The 21,127-nt window shown below is 38.1% G+C and overlaps 1 protein-coding gene across 2 annotated transcripts in view; it reads left to right on the top strand.

Moving 5' to 3' along the window:
- Positions 1–21,127, top strand: part of LOC140676619 (hexokinase-2-like) — a 92,501-nt gene that overhangs the window by 51,967 nt on the left and 19,407 nt on the right. For both annotated transcript variants that reach the window (XM_072914316.1, XM_072914315.1), the window contains exons 10-13: positions 6,633–6,937; positions 7,007–7,155; positions 17,873–17,992; positions 20,361–20,456. In XM_072914316.1, coding sequence (XP_072770417.1) covers positions 6,633–6,937; positions 7,007–7,155; positions 17,873–17,992; positions 20,361–20,456 — 670 coding nt within the window. The remainder of the gene's footprint in view (positions 1–6,632; positions 6,938–7,006; positions 7,156–17,872; positions 17,993–20,360; positions 20,457–21,127) is intronic.

Below are 21,127 nucleotides of genomic sequence, written 5' to 3'. Positions count from 1 at the left end.
CGTATATATATATATATATATATATATATATATATATATATACGTATATATATATATACATATATATATATATATATATATATATATATATGACATACTTGACTTGGTGAGTTCTAGCTGTAAATATACTCCTCCCTTTTTAACCACGCCCCCGTACCACCCCGACCACACCCATCACCACCCCCTCCCCCCACCCCCTCCCCCACCTCCAGAAATCGGAGGTCTCAAGGTTGGCAAGTATGCAATAGAGAGATTTCTGGACTTGGTCCGTTCCCGATTCTACTGGCCAGAAATGTCTACTAACGTGGTCAACAAAGTTGTGGGAGGTATATAAAACGCAAGTCCTTACCTAAGTATGCTGCATCTCGTTAACATGACAATGTCACGCCTTTTGCAGCTGGTGTGTGTGGATTTCTTTCACAGAGTGGAAGACTTTCTGGTGATCACTTATCATTCCACAAAGTTTGCAATTGCTGTGCCCATGGCAAACCAAAAAGCCAAGGCCGTGTCATAGTGTTCATATCATACTTGCCAACCCTCCCAAATTTTCCGGGAGACTCCCGAAATTCAGCGCCTCTCCCGAAAACCTCCCGGGACAAATATTCTCCCGAAAATCTCCCGATTTTCAGCCGGAGCTGGAGGCCACGCCCCCTCCAGCTCCATGCGGACCTGAGTGAGGACAGCCTTTTTTCACAACGGGAGGACAACAGGGTGACAAGAACTAAATCATCCAGACAAGAGATAAATTGTATTATTATGTTTATCTTACCTAAAAATACATATATTTATTAATTAAAAAAAACAAAAAACTAAATTTTTTACTATATTTTGCTAAAAACATCAAAATTAATTGTATTTTTATTTGTATTTTTTCTGACTCCTTATTACATCCAGGCATTAGAATTATACATTAAAATAAACATATTTGAAATAATTAATTTTAAATTATCATAATAATTCATTTAAAATGACCATATTTAATTATTAAAATAATTGCTTGTTTATCAACAACTTTAGCATTTTATTCATTACATTTTGAAGCTCTCAGAAGCCAAGTTATGTTATATTCCTTAAGATTTATTTATGCAAGTTTGAAATATCAATTATCTAAACACAGTTTTGTTTGCATATTTTCAGGATGTAGATATATATATATATATATATATATATATATATGTATATGTATATATATATGTATATATATATATATATATATATATATATATATGCATATGTATGAAATACTTGACTTGGTGTATTCTAGCTGTCAATATACTCCTCCCCTCTTAACCACGCCCCCACCTCCTGAAATCGGAGGTATCAAGGTTGACAAGTATGGTTCATATGGGACCAGTTTCTTGTTAGTTAGGGAATACCGGAAAAACTTCACAGCGATCAACGCCCTGACTTTGAGGCCCGACCATCCTAGAACTTTGTGAAATAAAGGTCATCCACAAAATAAGAACTTGTAAGAACACCCCAGAAGACCTTGTCGAACGGTTTGACTAAACATTTTTTGGACATGTTAGGAACGTTGGCTCTACAGGAAAAGCATTGGAATGATTTTGCAAAACCCCTAATGCATGCTTATAACTGCACAATGAATGAATTCATTCAATTGTATTAGTTGATTACTGTAGTGCGTTACACAATCAAAGGGCACAAACTGACAAAATACCACTCACATTCACACCTTCCAACAATTAATAGTTTCCACTTAGCCTATTATTAGCCAGAGTACCTGGAGAAAATGTATTGCACTTAAGGACAGAACATTACAACACTACATCTGGCTCCTTTTAGAGACAGGAGAACAAGCTGAAAGCCTGAGGAAGACATGCACTCAGGCTAAAAAAAACACCACATACAAAAAACAAGAATGTAGTTCAATTACACACTTACACTATATTAAATAATTTTCCAAGTGCTCACAAGTGGGATTTCAGTACACTATTTTATACACAAAACATATATATTCTGTCAGAACAAATTGTATCCGGTCCCTCTCTTCTCCTCATTTGTTGTGTCGCCAATTGGGCTGATTGAAGACATCATGTCCTTGTGTGTAGCAATCATGGGCACACTTACATCACGCAGCTGACTAACCGCTGGTAATGATCAGCAAACAAAGAAAAGCAGTGCATTGAACAAAAACAACTGATTAATTTTGTAGCTAAATACATGCGTACAGTATGACACTGAACAACCAGGACAAAGATGTGTGTGCTGTTTCTTAAGTCGCGATGGCTGTAATTGCTTTTTTTGCTTTACATCCCTGCTTTCCTTCTGTGATAATGACTGTTGCTGCCAATAAAGTGAGGAAAATAAGTATTTAATACTCCTGCTGACTTAAGCCCCTTGAAAATATATTTTCAGAGTTGTTATGGTAGGTTTATTGTACGAAAAAAAAAGTAATGAATGTTGTTAATTAGAGATGTCCGATAATGGCTTTTTTGCCGATTTTGTCCAACTCTTAATTACCGATTCCGATATCAACCGATACCGATATACACAGTCGTGGAATTAACACATTGTTATGCCAATTTTTTTGTAACAAGGTTTTCCCAAAATAAGAGAACAACTTCAACTCCAATTATGGAAAAAAAGTGTCAACATGGCACTGCCATATTTATTATTGAAGTCACAAAGTGCATTATTTTTTTTAACATGCCTCAAAACAGCAGCTTGGAATTTGGGACATGCTCTCCCTGAGATAATCCTGATACCCACTACAACTATGGGAAATACTATACTTTGACTTTCACAAAGTCTAAGTCTAAGAAAGTGCATTATTCTTTGTTTTTTTTAAACATGCCTCAAAACAACAGCTACAAAAACAATGAAGGCACACAGCTTCAGTCCAGAGTAGGGATGTCCCGATCCGATATTTGGATCGGATCGGCTGCCGATATTTGCCAAAAAATGCGTATCGGCAAGGCATGGGAAAATGCCGATCCAGATCCAGTTTAAAAAAAAAACTCCGGTCCGTGTTTTCCAACGCACCGATTTAAATAATACATTCCACTTTTCTGCTGCGCCGTAATTTCCGTTCCGCATTTTCCAGCACACCTTCAACACATCCACAGGTCTGTGGAATCTCACGCAGTTGCTTTTAGCTACTGGCATTACACGACAGGCTCTTCTCACTCTTTCCTGTGTCTCCCTCTCACAGACAGCAAGTGCACCTTCTTACACACGTCACATACTGTCACGTCACATACTGTCACGTCATACGTCACATACTGTCACATACGTATACGTCCTCCCCGAGCAGAGAGGTAGCAGCATGGCTAACGTTAGCTGTGATGCTAGCGCAGCCGCTAAGGTGCGCGCCTGCTCAAACGTCCTCTGCGCATAGCAATTATATGCCACGCACAAAATCAAATAAAAAAATAAGCGCATAACAATTTTCAACACACGGACACAACAGAGAAAACCGTTTTCGTCATCATTGTTCAAATATTGTGACGTCTGTCGAGACGCTTATCTCCATTCGGTGCCACACGTCCACACCATCAAAATGCAGAGGCAAAAATTTCCAGATCAACACCGTCTGAAAACATTAGTGATCTATTTAGTTGTGATTTCCTTCTCTGCATGAAAGTTTAAAAGTAGCATATATTAATGCAGTATGAAGAAGAATGTTTTAATGTAGACATGCAAGCCTTGAAAGAAAATTTTGAAAATCAAGACTACATTTCCTGCAAATGGGTGCATTTCTACCCTATATTTTAACTTTAGATTTATTCTCATATCAAACTCTTTTGGCTGTCTTTTTGACACTTACATCCGGCGCCCCCCTCCACACCCTTGATTATAAATAATGTAAATAATTCAATGTGATTATCTTGTGTGATGACTGTATTATGATGATAGTATATATCTGATAGTATATATCTGTATCATGAATCAATTTAAGTGGACCCCGACTTAAACAAGTTGAAAAACCTATTGGGGTGTTACCATTTAGTGGTCAATTGTACGGAATATGTACTTCACTGTGCAACCTACTAATAAAAGTCTCAATCAATCAATCAATCAAAACACATAGAATCATCATACTGCTGTGATTATATGCAGATACCGATACTGACCGATACTGGCCTATCCGAGCATGTATTAAAGTTTAAAGTTATTTAGCCTACTTAGTTGTCAGAATCATGGGTTGTACTTGTACTTGTATAGCGCTTTTCTACCTTCAAGGTACTCAAAGCGCTTTGACACTACTTCCACATTTACCCATTCACACACACATTCACACACTGATGGAGGGAGCTGCCATGCAAGGCGCTAACCAGCACCCATCAGGAGCAAGGGTGAAGTGTCTTGCTCAGGACACAACGGACATGACGAGGTTGGTACTAGGTGGGGATTGAACCAGGGACCCTCGGGTCGCGCACGGCCACTCTTCCACTGCGCCACGCCGTCCCTGTTGAAAAGGGTTTTAGTACTCTTGATAACAACTAGCCAGCTGAATTAGGGGAGTTTGAATAATACACAATGGTTGGTAACAAGAAACTGACCTGTTTATTCAAGGATAAACACAAAATAGACAAAATTATACATGACAAACAGAAATGGCATCATTGAACTAGGGCTGGGCGATATGGCCTTTTTTTAATATTGCGATATTTTAAGGCCATATTGCAATACACGATATATATCTCGATATTTTGCCTTAGCTTTGAATGAACACTTGATGCATATAATCACAGCAGTATGATGATTCTGTGTGTTTTGATTGATTGATTGAGACTTTTATTAGTAGGTTGCACACTGAAGTACATATTCCGTACAATTGACCACTAAATGGTAACACCCCAATAAGTTTATCAACTTGTTAAAGTCAGGGTCCACTTAAATTGATTCATGATACAGATATATACTATCAGATATATACTATCATCATAATACAGTCATCACACAAGATAATCACATTGAATTATTTACATTATTTATAATCTAGGGTGTGGAGGGGGGCGCCTGATGTAAGTGTCAAAAAGACAGCCAAAAGAGCTTGATTTGAGAATAAATCTAAAGTTAAAATATAGGGTAGAAATGCACCCATTTGCAGGAAATGTAGTCTTGATTTTCAAAATGTTCTTTCAAGGCTTGCATGTCTACATTAAAACATTCTTCTTCATACTGCATTAATATATGCTACTTTTAAACTTTCATGCAGAGAAGGAAATCACAACTAAAAAAATCACTAATTTCTTCATACGGTGTTGATGTGGAAATGTTTTGCCTCTGCATTTTGATGGTGTGGGCGTGTGGCACCGAATGGAGATAAGCGTCTCGAAAGACGTCACAATATTTGATAAGTTAAAAGTTAAAGTTAAAGTACCAATGATTGTCACACACACACTAGGTGTGGCGAAATTATTCTCTGCATTTGACCCATCACCCTTGATCACCCCCTGGGAGGTGAGGGGAGCAGTGGGCAGCAGCGGTGGCTGCGCCCGGGAATCATTTTGGTGATTTAACCCCCAATTCCAACCCTTGATGCTGAGTGCCAAGCAGGGAGGTAATGGGTCCCATTTTTATAGTCTTTGGTATGACTCGGCCGGGATTTGAACTCCCAACCTACCGATCTCAGGACGGACACTCTAACCACTAGGCCACTGAGTAAATGATGACGAAAACTGTTGTCTCTGTCGTGTCCGTGTGTTAAATTGTTATGCGCTTATTTTTTTATTTGATTTTGTGCGTGGCATAGATTTGCTATGCGCAGAGGACGCTTAAACAGTGCGCAATTGCACAAACGCGCACCTTAGAGAGAACGTTGGTCACACGGCTGCGCTAGCATCACAGCTAACGTTAGCCATGCTGCTACCTCTCTGCTCGGGGAGGACGTGTACGTATGTGACGTATGACGTGACAGTATGTGACGTATGACGTGACAGTATGTGACGTGTGTAAGAAGGTGCGCTTGCTGTCTGTGAGAGGGAGACACAGAAAAGAGTGAGAAGAGCCTGTCGTGTAATGCCAGCAGCTAAAAGCAACTGCGTGAGAATTGTGGATGTGTTGAAGGTGTGCTGGAAAATGCGGAACGGAAATTACGGAGCAGCAGAAAAGTGGAATGTATTATTTAAATCGGTGCGTAGGAAAACACGGAATCTGGATCTGGATCTGCATTTTTCCATGCCTTGCCGATACGCAATTTTTGGCAAATATCGGCATCCGATCCAAATATCGGATCGGGACATCCCTACTGCACATTCATGGTGTTGATAGTCTCACTTTGTTCCTAAGGATTGAAACCGAAATTGGTGGGTGCGGTGGGATTTGGTTTCGCGATCATTTTGTTCTCCATGTTCGTTACTTTGTCCATCACAAGCTAAAGCACGCATGAACATGGTAGTCATCGGCGCTGGAAAAGTTACCAAGTTCATTTTCATTTATTGTTCGGTAATTGACTTAACGAATATCGGCTCCAGTTGTCAGAGCTCCGCAAATTGAGCCACAACAAAACTGTGTACAGTACAACTAATTACTTAAATGATTGATCTGCTTTTGCTTTTTGCACCCTATTTGTTGTAAATAACCAATGCATGACATACATTGAACTCTATATTGATAGTTTCAGCCATTTTATTATTGGTTTAATCTTTTTTGTAAACTTTACCTAGGTTTCCAAGGAGGCTCCACAAGATGGTAAAACGGCTTGTGCCTGACTGCGAAGTGCGTTTTTTGAGGTCTGAGGTTGGCAGTGGGAAAGGTGCTGCTATGGTCACAGCCGTCGCCTTACGCCTCGCTGCTCAGAATGCTGACCGTCAACGCATCCTTAACACTCTGCGTTTGAATCGGGAGCAGCTGCTGAGAGTGAAAACACTCGTAGGTGAAGGTATGCTGCGAGGCCTGTCAAAGCAAGAACATGACCAGGCCAGCATCAGGATGCTTCCAACATTTGTCGGGTCCATTCCAGATGGAACAGGTAGCTCTTAACACACATATAAATCTCTACCATGACTGATACTTGCGTATGACTATTCTCTGTTTTTAGAACATGGAGATTTCTTGGTTTTGGACCTTGGAGGCTCAAGTTTTAGAGTGGTGCTTGTGCATGTGCGAAGCGGCAAAAGACACAACGTTGACATGCACCAGAAGGTCTACAATATCCCACAGGAGACAATGCAAGGCACAGGAGAAGAGGTAAAGTCTCTTGCACCTCTCAAGAAAACACTCATTGTAGTGCTTGCGAAGTACTAGATTATTTGCCCAAAAGGTGCCTTACCCTATATTTGCTACATGATGTGAACGTGCCACATCATGAGGTTAGGGCAGGGGTCGGCAACCTTTACCAGTCAAAGAGCCATTTTGACGAGTTTCACAAATTATAGAAAACAATGGGAGCCGCAAACATTTTTTGAAATTTTAAATGAAATAACGCTGCACACGAATGTTTTTTTTTTGCTTTGTGCTATGTATAACCAGGGGTGTCAAACACGTTGCCCACACCTTTATGTGGAATTTGAAAGCTGGTGCGGCACGCGGGTTTTAATTGAATGGCGCTTGTCAGCGTCATGCGTGCCGTGATGGTACAGCATATAGCACCCACTACAGTCAGCGTGCCTGATCAGCCATACATTGTATGGGGCTTCCGCTTTGCTCACGTGTGTAACAGCAAGGCATACTTGGTCAACAACCACACAGGTCACACTGACGGTGGCGGTATAAAAAAAAAAAAAAAAAACTTTAACACTCTTACTAATAATGCGCCACACTGTGAACCCACACCAAACAAGAATGACAAACAAATTTCGAGAGAACATCTGCACCGTAACACAACATAAACACAACAGGACAAATACCCAGAATCCCATGCAGCCCTAACTCTTCCGGGCTACATTATACACCCCCCGCTACCAAACCCCGCCCACCTCAACCGACGCACAGAAAGGGGGGGGGGGGTTGGTGGTAGCAGGGGTGTATAATGTAGCCCGGAAGAGTCAGGGCTGCATGGGATTCTGGGTGTTTGTTCTGTTGTGTTTATGTTGTGTTAAGGTGCAGATGTTCTCCCGAAATGTGTTTGTCATTCTTGTTTGGTTTTGGTTCAAAGTGTGGCGCATTATTAGTAAGAGTGTTAAAGTTGTTTTATATGGTCACCGTCAGTGTAACCTGTGTGGCTGTAGACCAAGTATGCCTTGCTGTCACGTACGTGTGCAAGCAAAAGATGTATAATGTATAACAAGTGTTGGGCTGGCACTCTGTTAATACAGATTGTAGAGGGCGCCAAATGTACCATCATGGCACGCCCTTGTTATAGCCGTAAGGGTGAAAATCGGTGAACATTAATCCCGAGAGTTTTCTGCGAATGGCACTGAATTCCGGAAGTCTCACGGGAAAATTGGGGGGTTCAGCAAGTAAGCTGCTGAGCCGCATCAGAGTGATCAAAGAGCCGCATGCGGCTCCGGAGCCGCGGGTTGCCGACCCCTGGGTTAGGGTGTTTTAAGGTTTCATTTTTATGCCACTCTTAAATCTTGTTAACGGTCAGGAACTAGATCTTTTTGACATTTCCACCATAACTTTTGAATTCCTCACAACTTTAAGAAGTGGCTACACTGCAAAAACTGAAATCTAAGTAAGATTAAATATCTCAAATAAGGGTGATATTTGCTTATTTTCTGTCTGATAAGAATTGCCTGCCTTACAAGAACATGTGACACAAAATGAAATGAAGATTGTGAACAGGTGGGTGCCATGATTGGGTATAAAAGCAGCTTCCATGAAATGCTCAGTCATTCACAAACAGGGATGGGGCGAGGGTCACCACTTTGTCAACAAATGCCTGAGCAAATTGTCGAACAGTTTAAGAACAACATTTCTCAACCAGCTATTGCAAGGAATTTAGGGATTTCACCATCTGCGGTCCGTAATATCATCAAAAGGTTCAGAGGGTCTTAGAAATGTGTCCTGTGAAAAACCGTCCGACCGGAACTCTCTAATAACTAAAGTTCCTTGGGTGAATAATGTACCCTCACTATACCGGTATGTTTTAGCGCTTTCATGGCGAGTTTACTGACAGATATAAGTAAGAACTTTACACTACTTTATATTAGAAATGGCAACAGCGGAGGCTGAATGTCCCATTAGAAGAGCTTACCAAAGTCGTACTAAAACATTTTGATGAATTTTTGAGCGCGGTGTGTAATGTTCCATATTTTCAATGGAACATATAACATGTTGGTGTTGTTTACTTGAGTCATATTGCCATCATAGTGCAGTCTACACGTGTCTCTTATGTGTGACTGCCATCTACTGGTCACACTTATCATTACACCATGTACACTGCAAAAACTGAAATCTAAGTAAGATTAAATATCTCAAATAAGGGTGATATTTGATTATTTTCTGTCTGATAAGATCATTCTTCTCACTAAGCAGATTTTATGTTAGTGTTTTACTTATTTTAAGGGTTTTGGTCCAAAATGATGTCAGTAAGATATTACAGCTTGTAGCTGAGATTTGATGACCTATATTGAGTAAAACATGCTTGAAACTAGAATATCAACTGATGCAAAGCTGTGTCATTAACACTCACAAGTATAAAACTACTTTTTTTAAAGTAATCATTTCTTACTTCAAGCATGAAAATGAAAAATTATGATGCCGAGCGCATATCATTATGTCAAGATAATGGCACTAGCATTTACTTAGTTTAAGAATATTTTTCAACATATTGAGCAAAAAGGTCTCTTTTTTTCTACCAAGAAAAGTGCACTTGTTATTAGTGAGAATATACTTATTTTAAGGTATTTTTGGGTTCATTGAGGTTAGCTAATTTTACTTGTTTTGGAAAGTCTTGACAAGTCGAATTTTATTTTTCTATTGGCAGATAATTTTGCTTAGTTCAAATAAAATACCCCACATTTTTGTATTTTTTTTCTTGTTTTTGAACACTGACTTTTTGCAGTGTACTTGCCGGGTATCCAATGGTAATCGGTGACAGCTGCTTGTACCGGGGTTTGCTATTTCTTGAAACTGTCAGCCAGAAATAGTTTTTTGATGCAAGAATTGTGTATGCTTAAAATATTTGTCTACATTTAAAAAAAAAAAAAACTACAATTAGCAGGATAGGCCCTTGTAAATCTTTAGGGATTCATGTTCTTTTCCAGAGATGGTCAATTAGTAATCCCAAGGGTCCACAGGGGAAACCAAACATATTGTGAAGGACTGTGCCAAAAGGCACTATATCTCTTTACAACAGCAAATGAAGGAATTCAGTAGTTTTGAGTGATACTACAGATTTTGGTATTGTACCAAGTTATTGTAAGAGCAGTCATTGCTGATACCGATTCTTTTTACTTTAAAATGTTCAACAATATTGAATAATTTCGTGATTTTGCTTTTAATTTGTTGATCATGATTGTGGTTCTAATACAACACGGTAAGCAAACAAAAATATCAACAAACCTATTTTGGAAAAATGTAACAATATGTAAATACAACATAAGAAGTGTAATAATATCAACAAAATCTAAAAATTATACCCTTCTATTTAGAGGTGTCCGATAATATCGGCCTGCCGATATTATCGGCCGATGAATGCTTTAAAATGGAATATCGGAAATTATTGGTATCGGTTTTTTTATTATCGGTATCGGTTTTTTTTTTGTTGTTGTTTGTTTTTTTATTTTTATTTTTTAATTAAATCAACATAAAAAACACAAGATACACTTACAATTAGTGCACCAACCCAAAAAACCTCCCTCCCCCATTTACACTCATTCAAAAAAAAGGGTTGTTTCTCTCTGTTATTAATATTCTGGTTCCTACATTATATATCAATATATATCAATACAGTCGGCAAGGGATACAGTCTGTAAGCATACATGATTGTGCGTGCTGCTGGTCCACTAATAGTACTAACCTCTAACAGTTCATTTTACTCATTTTCATTAATTACTAGTTTCTATGTAACTGTTTCTATATTGTTTTACTTTGTTTTTTTATTCAAGAAAATGTTTTTAATTTATTTATCATATTTTATTTTATTAATATTTAAAAAAAGGACCTTATCTTCACCATACCTGGTTGTCCAAATTAGGCATAATAATGTGTTAATTCCACGACTGTATATATCAGTATCGGTTGATATCGGTATCGGTAATTAAAGAGTTGGACAATATCGGAATATCGGATATCGGCAAAAAGCCATTATCGGACATCCCTACTTCTATTACATACAATTGTTTGAGAAAATATAAGTCAATAGTGTAAAATAAAATCCGAAGTGAAAAGTTGGCTTTTTTTTCCCCTTAAGCCTTTCTCTGTCTAAGGTGAGTTTGAGTTTGTAAATGACCTAGTATATATAAATACATCTAAACAAAATGTGACAATATGAACAACACAACAAAAAACACAAATATTTGTCAAAAAAACTTTAAAAAATTAAAAATATCAATGTGATACTAATACTACCCTTGGTATTGATATCGATATTTGGATCGATCCGCCTACTCCAGCGTTTCTCAAAGTGTGGGGCGCGCCCCACTGGTGGGGAATAGAGATGCGCGGATAGGCAATTATTTCATCCGCAACCGCATCAGAAAGTCGTCAACCATCCGCAATCCACCCGATCTAACATTTGATGAGAACCGCATCCGCCCGCACCCGCCCATTGTTATATATCTAATATAGACGATGCAAGGCATTAGTGAGGTTATAAAGCTTTTGCCTGTTAAAGAAAGAAGACTGATCCAATGCAGCACAGACATTCGCGTGCCACGCTGTCACGACCCAGACGCACACCAGTGCGCAATCATATGGGAGCCGCGCTGAGCGCACCTCCAAGCGCGTCTAGCTGCCGGCGACGGCCGGGTATATGGGCCCGACGCTCCAGCGCCATCCATTTTCAGGGCTAGTTGATTCGGCAGGTGGGTTGTTACACACTCCTTAGCGGGTTCCAACTTCCATGGCCACCGTCCTAGCTGCTGTCTATATCAACCAGGGTGAGCCCCACCCCTTTCGTGAGCGCACTGCGCGCGGAGTGACCCCTGTTACGCGCCCCCGGCAACAGGGGTGGCGGGCAGGTAAGCTGCGCGGGCGGAGCGCGCGGAGTGACCCCTGTTACGAGCCCCCGGCCACGGGGGTGGCGGGCAGGTAAGCTGCTTACCTGCAGCGCGTGACGCCGGCCGCGGCGAAGGCGGACGAGGCGGGGTGTCGGTGCGGTGGGCGCGGTGGTGACCCTGGACGTGCGTCGGGCCCTTCTCGCGGATCGCCTCAGCTACAGCTCCCGGTGGGGCCCTCTCGGGGGAAGGGGCCTCGGTCCCGGACCCCGGCGAGGCGTCCCTTCTCCGCTCCGTAAAAGTGTCCATCTCTTTTTTTTTTTTTCTTCTGTTGTGGCATATGCTGCAGGTGCCTGCTCGTTTTTCGTATGTGGGTAACAACATTTAACTATGTATATATATTTCCGAATTGGTTTAACTGCCACCCGCCTGAATCTATTTAAAATCTTTTTTTTTTTTTTTTTTCAACCACCCGACCCGACCCGACCCGCGGATAAAATCAAATTTTTTTAAATTTCATCCGCCCGATCCGCGGATAATCCGCGGACTCCGCGGATAATCCGCGGACTCCGCGGTTGTGCCCGCAAACCGCGCATCTCTACATGACAGGTGGGGCGCGAGGAACGGGAGGAAATTTCACGTTAGAATTGTTTTTATTATTATATTTATAGATATATTTTTTTACTATGCTTTCATTTTCTGTACACACTGTAAATCACTTTGTGATTCCGTCCGTGAAATCCGCTATATAAATAAATGTAAATTACTTATTTTTCCTGTAGGCTTTAAATTTAGCAACATAGCAACAGTAACTAATGGGGGCGGGGCTAAGCGGAACAAACTTGAGGAGACAAGCGCAGCAAAATGAAAAGCTGTCCCACTGTCAAACGACACAGTTGCGAGACGTATATGCGACATTGCAAGTGATCTTGAGGAACAACTTGTAGACAAATGAAAAGAAAGTCGTTTTGCTTTGCAAGTGTACAAAGCTACTGACAGCAATAAAGACTGCCTGTTCATCGCATACGTCCGCTTTGTGAATGGCGAGTCACTGTGCGAGGCCACTGCTGATGAGCTGTTCAAGATAATGGACAGTTTCCTCAAAGAACACGACCTTAAATGGGAAAACTGTGTGGGCTTTTGCTGTGATGGCGCACAGACCATGGCAGGGTCAAGAAACGGACTGCAGGCTCTAATAAAGAGGGTTGGACACACTATGTCATTCACCGGTAAGCACTCGCGTCAAGGCAGCTCAGCCCCGAACTCAATGAGGTTTTAACAGATGTTGTGAGCGCGGTAAATTTGATCAAAACACGACCACTGAAAGTGCGACTGTTCTCTGCACTGTGTGAGGAAATGGGAGCTGGTCATACAGCCGTGCTGTTTCACAGTGAAGCAAGGTGGCTCTCCCGGGGCAAAGTGCTGTCACTTGCCCTGTCTTGCCAAATGCATAGCTCCTCCTTTTTTTTTTTGCAAAGATTGCAAAGTGGCACTTTTATTTTATTTATTATTGAACTTGATGCTAGTTATTTGATTTATTATTGAACTTGATGCAAGTTATAACACTTTTATTTAATTTATTATTGAACTTGATGCAAGTTATAACACTTTTATTTGCTTTATTATTGAACTTGATGCAAGTTATAACACTTTTTTAAATTTATTATTGAACTTGATGCAAGTTATAACACTTTTGTTTAATTTATTATTGAACTTGATGAAAGTTATAACACTTTTATTTGATTTATTATTGAACTTGATGCAAGTTATAACACTTTTATTTGATTTATTTTTTAACTTGATGCAAGTTATAACACTTTTTTTGATTTATAATTGAACTTGATGCAAGTTATAACACTTTTGTTTTATTTATTATTGAACTTGATGCAAGTTATTTGATTTATTGAACTTGATGCAAGTTATAACACTTTTGTTTTATTTATTATTGAACTTGATGCAAGTTATTTGATTTATTATTGAACTTGATGCAAGTTATAACACTTTTATTTGATTTATTATTGAACTTGATGCAAGTTATAACTCTTTTATTTGATTGATTATTGAACTTGATGCAAGTTATAACACTTTTTGATTTATTATTGAACTTGATGCAAGTTATAACACTTTTGTTTTATTTATTATTGAACTTGATGCAAGTTATTTGATTTATTTTTTAACTTGATGCAAGTTATACCACTTGTATTTGATTTATTATTGAACTTGATGCAAGTTATAACACTTTTATTTGATTTATTATTGAACTTGATGCAAGTTATAACACTTTTATTTGATTTATTATTGAACTTGATGCAAGTTATAACACTTTTTTTGATTTATTATTGAACTTGATGCAAGTTATTTGATTTATTATTGAACTTGATGCAAGTTATACCACTTTTATTTGATTTATTATTGAACTTGATGTAAGGTATAACCCTTTTATTTGATTTATTATTGAACTTAATGCAAGTTATAACACTTTTTTTGATTTATTATTGAACTTGATGCAAGTTATAACACTTTTGCTTTATTTATTATTGAACTTGATGCAAGTTATTTGATTTACTATTGAACTTGATGCAAGTTATAACACTTTTATTTGATTTATTATTGAACTTGATGCAAGTTATAACACTTTTTTGATTTATTATTAACTTGATGCAAGTTATAACACTTTTGCTTTATTTATTATCGAACTTGATGCAAGTTATTTGATTTATTATTGAACTTGATGCGAGTTATAACACTTTTATTTGATTTATTATTGAACTTGATGCAAGTTATAACACTTTTATTTGATTTATTATTGAACTTGATGCAAGTTATAACACTTTTTTTGATTTATTATTGAACTTGATGCAAGTTATAACACTTTTGTTTTATTTATTATTGAACTTGATGCAAGTTATTTGATTTATTCAACTTGATGCAAGTTATAACACTTTTATTTGATTTATTATTGAACTTGATGCAAGTTATAACACTTTTTTTGATTTATTATTGAACTTGATGCAAGTTATAACACTTTTTTTGATTTATTATTGAACTTGATGCACATTATTTTATTTATTATTGAACTTGATGCAAGTTATACCACAGCTGCACAGTTATTTTATTTATTATTGAACTTGATGTTTTTTTATGTTATTGAGTTTGAATGTATACAACTTGATGTTACTTGATGTTCAATAAATTTGAAAATGTTAAGCTTAGCATTAGCGTTCTGTTGGGGCGATGGGGGCAGGTGGGGCTTGAAAACTCCCTCTTGTCCAAAGTGGGGGATGACAAAAAAAGTTTGAGAGCCACTGGCCTACTCATAGCATAGAGCCCACCTTCTCGAAAACCTTCTCTGATTTCAGATCAACAGTTGCAATAAAAGTGACTGTTAGACTTAGACTTCCTTTTTATTGTCATTCAAATTTGAACTTTACAGTGCAGAACGAAATTTTGTTGGATTAACTCATGGTAGTGCAGGATAAAAGAGCAATAAGGTGCAGATATAAATAAATAGATTACTGTACAGATAAATATATTGCACTTTTGCATATGCATCCACGTTTATGGATGTATGTTATATTGTCTTTATATTCCAGCCAGTTAATCCTTTTGGGGGGGTAAGTGAGGGGATTATTATGATGCGTTCAAGAGTCTTATGGCCTAAGGGAAGAAGCTGCTACAGAACCTGGAGGTTCTGGAGGTTACACCTAACATATCAATTTGTTTCAGCTCTAATATCCCTCTCTGTTTTTCTTTAAATTGACACTAACAGAAACTTAAGAGTCGACAAGTGTCATGGTTTCAATAAAAGTGTGCGCACGCTGCATGCACTTAACTCCACTTACTTCAGCTAGTGCTGTGCCATATAGACAAAAATATATCCCAATATAAGTAATTTACTTTTAATTCAAGATATATATATATATATATATATATATATATATATATATATATATATATATATATATATATATTAATACATTTTTAATTCCATTTATTAATTATATTATTTATATTGTATACCTTTTTTAACTATGAATTTAATTTTGATTTTATAAATCATTGTAATTATTTATAAAACGTACAGTGAAATCTCAAATAATTCAAACAAAGGAGTTTCTCTTTCCTCTTTTTGGCACCAATTCCCCTTTGGGTTTTGTTGGTTTAGCTTCCATTGTGCTGGGATAGGCTCCAGACACCCCCCCCCCCCCATATACTACACCATAGCAAGTAAAATATGTTTCTAGCAGGTTAATCAATTAACTGTCTCAAAAAATATCGAGTGAAAGGAATACGTAGACAAAAAGTTCCTTAAATTCTTTTTTGCTGTACACGCCACACCGATTGACATTAAATCATTTTCTTAACTCTTATAATAAGTATTTATTCAATAATTATAAGCAGTTAATACAACATACCTGCCAACTACTCCGGTTTTCCCGTAATTAGTACGGTTTTCATCAACCTATTCCGGGTTACGGTTGCAGTGATAAAAAATACGTTTTTTCATTAATTAAAAAAAAAAAAATTCTTAAAAGTTTTATTCACGAAATCGCGTAACAACAATGACAATCGACACTGCTTCCCGTAACTTCCTATCGAGCCATTCCGAATGCCATGCGCGAGGCTATTTATAGCACCGCTGCCAAGCACGAGGCCATTGTTTCCAAACGAGCGAACGATCATGGAATCAGCCGGAGAAAAATCGCAAACGAGTCTTAAACCAAAAAGAAAACTGCAGTCATTCCGTGCAGAATATTCAAAAGCCTATCCGGGAATAATTATCCGTTCCAAAAAGGGTGAAAACTACGCGAATTGCACCTTGTGCAGACAAGATTTTTCGATCAGACACGGAGGAATTAGCGATGTAAAAGACCACGTTGGGACAAAAAAACACAAGTCTAATGCCGTTGCTAGCGATACAAGTGGAAAACTTTCAACGTTTTTCGGATTTTAGCCACAAAAAGGTAATGACACCAATGTTATCTATTGGAATTGTTTAGTACTGTTATACTGTTAAAAGTGTTTATACTATTTATGCTTTCAAGTCCAAGTTGAAGAAATCTTGTTAAATGTTGACAGCATAACTACCAAAATACAGAAGTATGTCCTTAATATTTTTGCAGTGCTATTTCTGTTGAAAAGTTAAAATGATTACATTAGAGATGTGATGTGCCACTTTTCAAGTGTCTGATGGCTTAAATTAATTTTCATTAATTTTTCATATTTTGAATTCTTTTGAAAGGCTTACAAAAAAACTACATTTTAATTGTAATTCCATGCTATTGATAGGACTATTAATTTTAATGAAGTTATCTTACCATGTTTACAGTATGATAATTGTGATAGAAATGTGAATTTTAGGCACAGAATATTTTTTCCAATTGAACAAGGCAGTAGATTATACAAGCTTGGACAGAAAGTTAATAATGACACCAATTTTTTTTTAATGGAATTGTTTAGTACTGTTTTACCATTTGTTTACTGTAAAAAGTGTTTATACTGTTTATACTTTCAATTAACAAATTGAAGTCTTGTGAAAGGTTGACAGGATAACTGGCATTAACTGTCAAAATAATTTCAAACTATTGAAGTTAGCTTACAGAATAAACATGTCAATCAACCCATATGATTTTTGCTGTAATATTTTTGTTTTGAAAAGTCACTGTGACTGATAGAAAAGTGATGGTTTTAGCAACATTTTAACCTGTCTGAATGCTAATAATCATTTTCAGGACTTTGTCCTGGACCTACCGGGGCCTGCGGCCCCTGGACCCTGGCTACTAGGTTTTTCTGATTTCAAAAGTTGGCAGGTATGATACAAGCATAAATGGAGGAAATAACTTGCATATTTCTTTCTTCAGCTTTTCACCCACATTGTGGAGTGCATGGCCAACTTTCTGGAAAATAGGGGCATGAGTGGAGCATCCTTACCTTTGGGATTTACATTCTCTTTCCCCTTTCACCAAAGCAAATTGGATCAGGTGAGGTTGTTTCACATAATTTTTGTCGTTTGCTCCCAAGCATAAAGTCATTTATCTTGATTTAAAGGCAAGATTTGCACAGATGCCGAAAAAGCGCCAGCTTTCTAATGTATTTTACACAGTATATCACGTTATGGAAGTGTTATTGTGGCATCCAGATCCGTGTACGTGTGTTGTAGATCGGCGTTAAGTGTGTTTTAAGTTGTCTGTCTGTCCCACATCTCTTTCTGGTTGGTTTGAATTGCGTAGTGTCCTCTGTGGTGGATTAAATGTAGGCACAGAGATACATGCTTGCAAATCATTTTTGCTACAATAATACTTCCACATCCCGCCCTCTTACGGCTTCTTGTACGCAGTGTTGGGTTAGTTACTGAAAACCAGTAACTAGTTACAGTTACTAGTTGCTTTATTTCAAAAGTAACTCAGTTACCTACACCAAAATGCGTTACTGTGAAAAGTAACTATTTAGTTAGGCACACATGACATACACAAAGCCTAACCAGGCATTTTTTCTCTCAAGGAATTCAGAAATAAAACCATGTCTTCAGGAGATCAACACTATACTGAAGCCCAGAACACTGTACGCATTTCCCCAGTTTTAGTTTAGAGATAAGGAAAGATTGGCCTGGCCCACTAGATCCCTCTTTATGTTTGTGAACTTTATAGTCTATACATTTAGAGTGATGTGATAATCAAACACTCCAGAAGTCTAGAATGAAAGAGTATATAAGAGAATTGACAGAGTGTGTGTACCTTCAGTACTGAATGATGAGCAGAGGCAGAGTTTGGAGAGTTTTCTTTAGCTCGCTTTCCATTTTTATGTACTCACTGTCCGTGCCATTTGCTGTTTGATGCCGCTATCATGCTAATTAGCTGCCTGAAAGCGGGTGACTCCACTGTAGAACTAGCCTGCATGTCTTATAGCACACACGCTGCAATGGCTCTATCAATGTTGTCCTGGCTAACAGTACCTTAGGTGGCGGTGGAGGTGAAGTGGCATCGGAGTCTGTGTCTCTCTTTACTAGCTTCGTCGAAGCATGTTGCTTTTGTAGCTGTCTCAGCAGATTTTAATTGCTGTTTCGGCAGTAGATAGGATCTTTGATCCAAGACACAACTTACATTTTACTAAAATGTTCTTTTCTTTGTGCTCGACAAAAGAAAAGTAGTGAGAATATCTCCATCTTAAGGAACTCGACTTCAGCTCCGCCATGATGTCTTGTTAGTAAACACAGACACGCCCAAGCCTCCCCCACAGCGCGCCTCTTCTCTCCCTTGTGACACAGGAAGATTCGGAAGGAAATAACCGCAGCTCTCCAATAAAACACACTCAGATCTTCTGTTTCTAGCCGATACTGCATTATTAGTAACGCATCATGTAGTAACGGTAACTGAGTTACTGAATATAGAAAATAACGCGTTAGACTACTAGTTACCGCCGAAAATAACGCGTTACAAAGTAATGCGTTAGTCCCAACACTATTGATGTCACATAAAGTCATACAGTATACCTTGTCACAGTATCTGTGACAGTTTTTGAAGCTTTCCCTGTCCTGGTGGTCTTATTTTGTTGCACCTTCACGTTCTTTTTGTATGCTTACCATTTTGCTATTGGTTAATCAAATCTATTTAGGTTTACCTGTTGCTCCTTGATTATTGGCTTTTGTCCGTGTGCATGTGTGGCTCGGCTGCTGCTACATGCCACTAGAAATTTGTTTGCTACTCTTTGGTTCTTTATTAGACTAATTAAAGTCTTCTACCTCCACGTCGCCTTCTGTCTCTGCATCCTGAGGTCACGTTATCAGCCATTATGCATTAGCACAGTGGTTCTTAACCTGGGTTCGATCGAACCCTAGTGGTTCGGTGAGCCGGCCTCAAGGGTTCGGCGGAGGTCAAGACACACCCAACTCATCGTGTAAATAAAAACTTCTCCCTTTCGTTGTATTATGGATACCCCCAAACAATGTTACCTCTAATTTTCCATCTGATTTTCAGATGTGTAATTTGTTGTGAGTTCTTGTGTTGGTTTTGTTCTTTGAACAAGGGGATGTTCATGTACGGTTCATTTTGTGCACCAGTAAAAAAAACATACAACTTTGTCTTGAATTAGAATTTTTTATTTTTTTATTTTTTCACTAAAGGGTTCGGTGAATGCGCATATGAAATTGGTGGGGTTCAGTACCTCCAATAAGGTTAAGAACCACTGCATTAAGCATGACATGCCTTATCACACATAAAGGCATATAGTATAGATAAAGGTACACTTCATGCAGTAAGACTTAAGCCAATAACCTGAAACAATGAGAGTAAAGTCTGGTAGTTGTCTTGCTTTGTACATATTGAATTAAAGGTGAATGTGTGTTATTTTCAGGGTATTCTTCTAAAGTGGACGAAAGGCTTCAAAGCTAGTGGATGTGAGGGACAAGATGTCGTTAAATTACTCAAGGATGCTGTGCAACGCCAACAGGTTAGTACACACAGCATTATGTCAAAATATTATTTGATTGTATTGTCTGACATTGAAAACCATGGTAAATGTCAAGATAATTGATCTTTTCATATTTTTTATTCACGTTTTTAATTATTCATTTAAAGTGGTTTATTAACGTTCTAATAAAACAGTTAAATCACATTTTTATTAAATAATGTTGTTTAGAAAATGTTTTCGGTAACAGAATTTCAAAGAAGGTGATGGCATTGCTTATGATATAATGTGGAGTGGACAAAGCTGAAAATTGCAGTCATTTTTTCTTACATACCGTATTTTTCGGAGTATAAGTCGCTCCCGGGTATAAGTCGCACCGGCCGAAAATGCTTAATAAAGAAGGAAAAAAACATATATAAGTCACACTAGAGCAGGGGTCGGCAACCTTTACCAGTCAAAGAGCCATTTTGACCAGTTTCACAAATTATAGAAAACAATGGGAGCCGCAAACATTTTTGAAATTTTAAATGAAATAACACTGCACACAAAGGTTTTTCTTGCTTTGTGCTATGTACAAACCAGGGGTCTCAGACACGCTGCCCACACCTTTTTATGGAATTTTTAAGCTGGTGCGGCACGCGGGTTTTAAACGAATAGCGCTTGTCAGCGTCATGCGTGCCGTGATGGTAAAGCATAAAGCGCCCAATACAACC

The sequence above is a fragment of the Nerophis lumbriciformis genome, linkage group LG12 (assembly GCF_033978685.3).
Source record: "Nerophis lumbriciformis linkage group LG12, RoL_Nlum_v2.1, whole genome shotgun sequence".
Classification (NCBI taxonomy): domain Eukaryota; kingdom Metazoa; phylum Chordata; class Actinopteri; order Syngnathiformes; family Syngnathidae; genus Nerophis; species Nerophis lumbriciformis.
The sequence above is the reverse complement of the archived record's forward strand: the minus strand, read 5'-3'. Positions and strand labels throughout refer to the sequence as shown.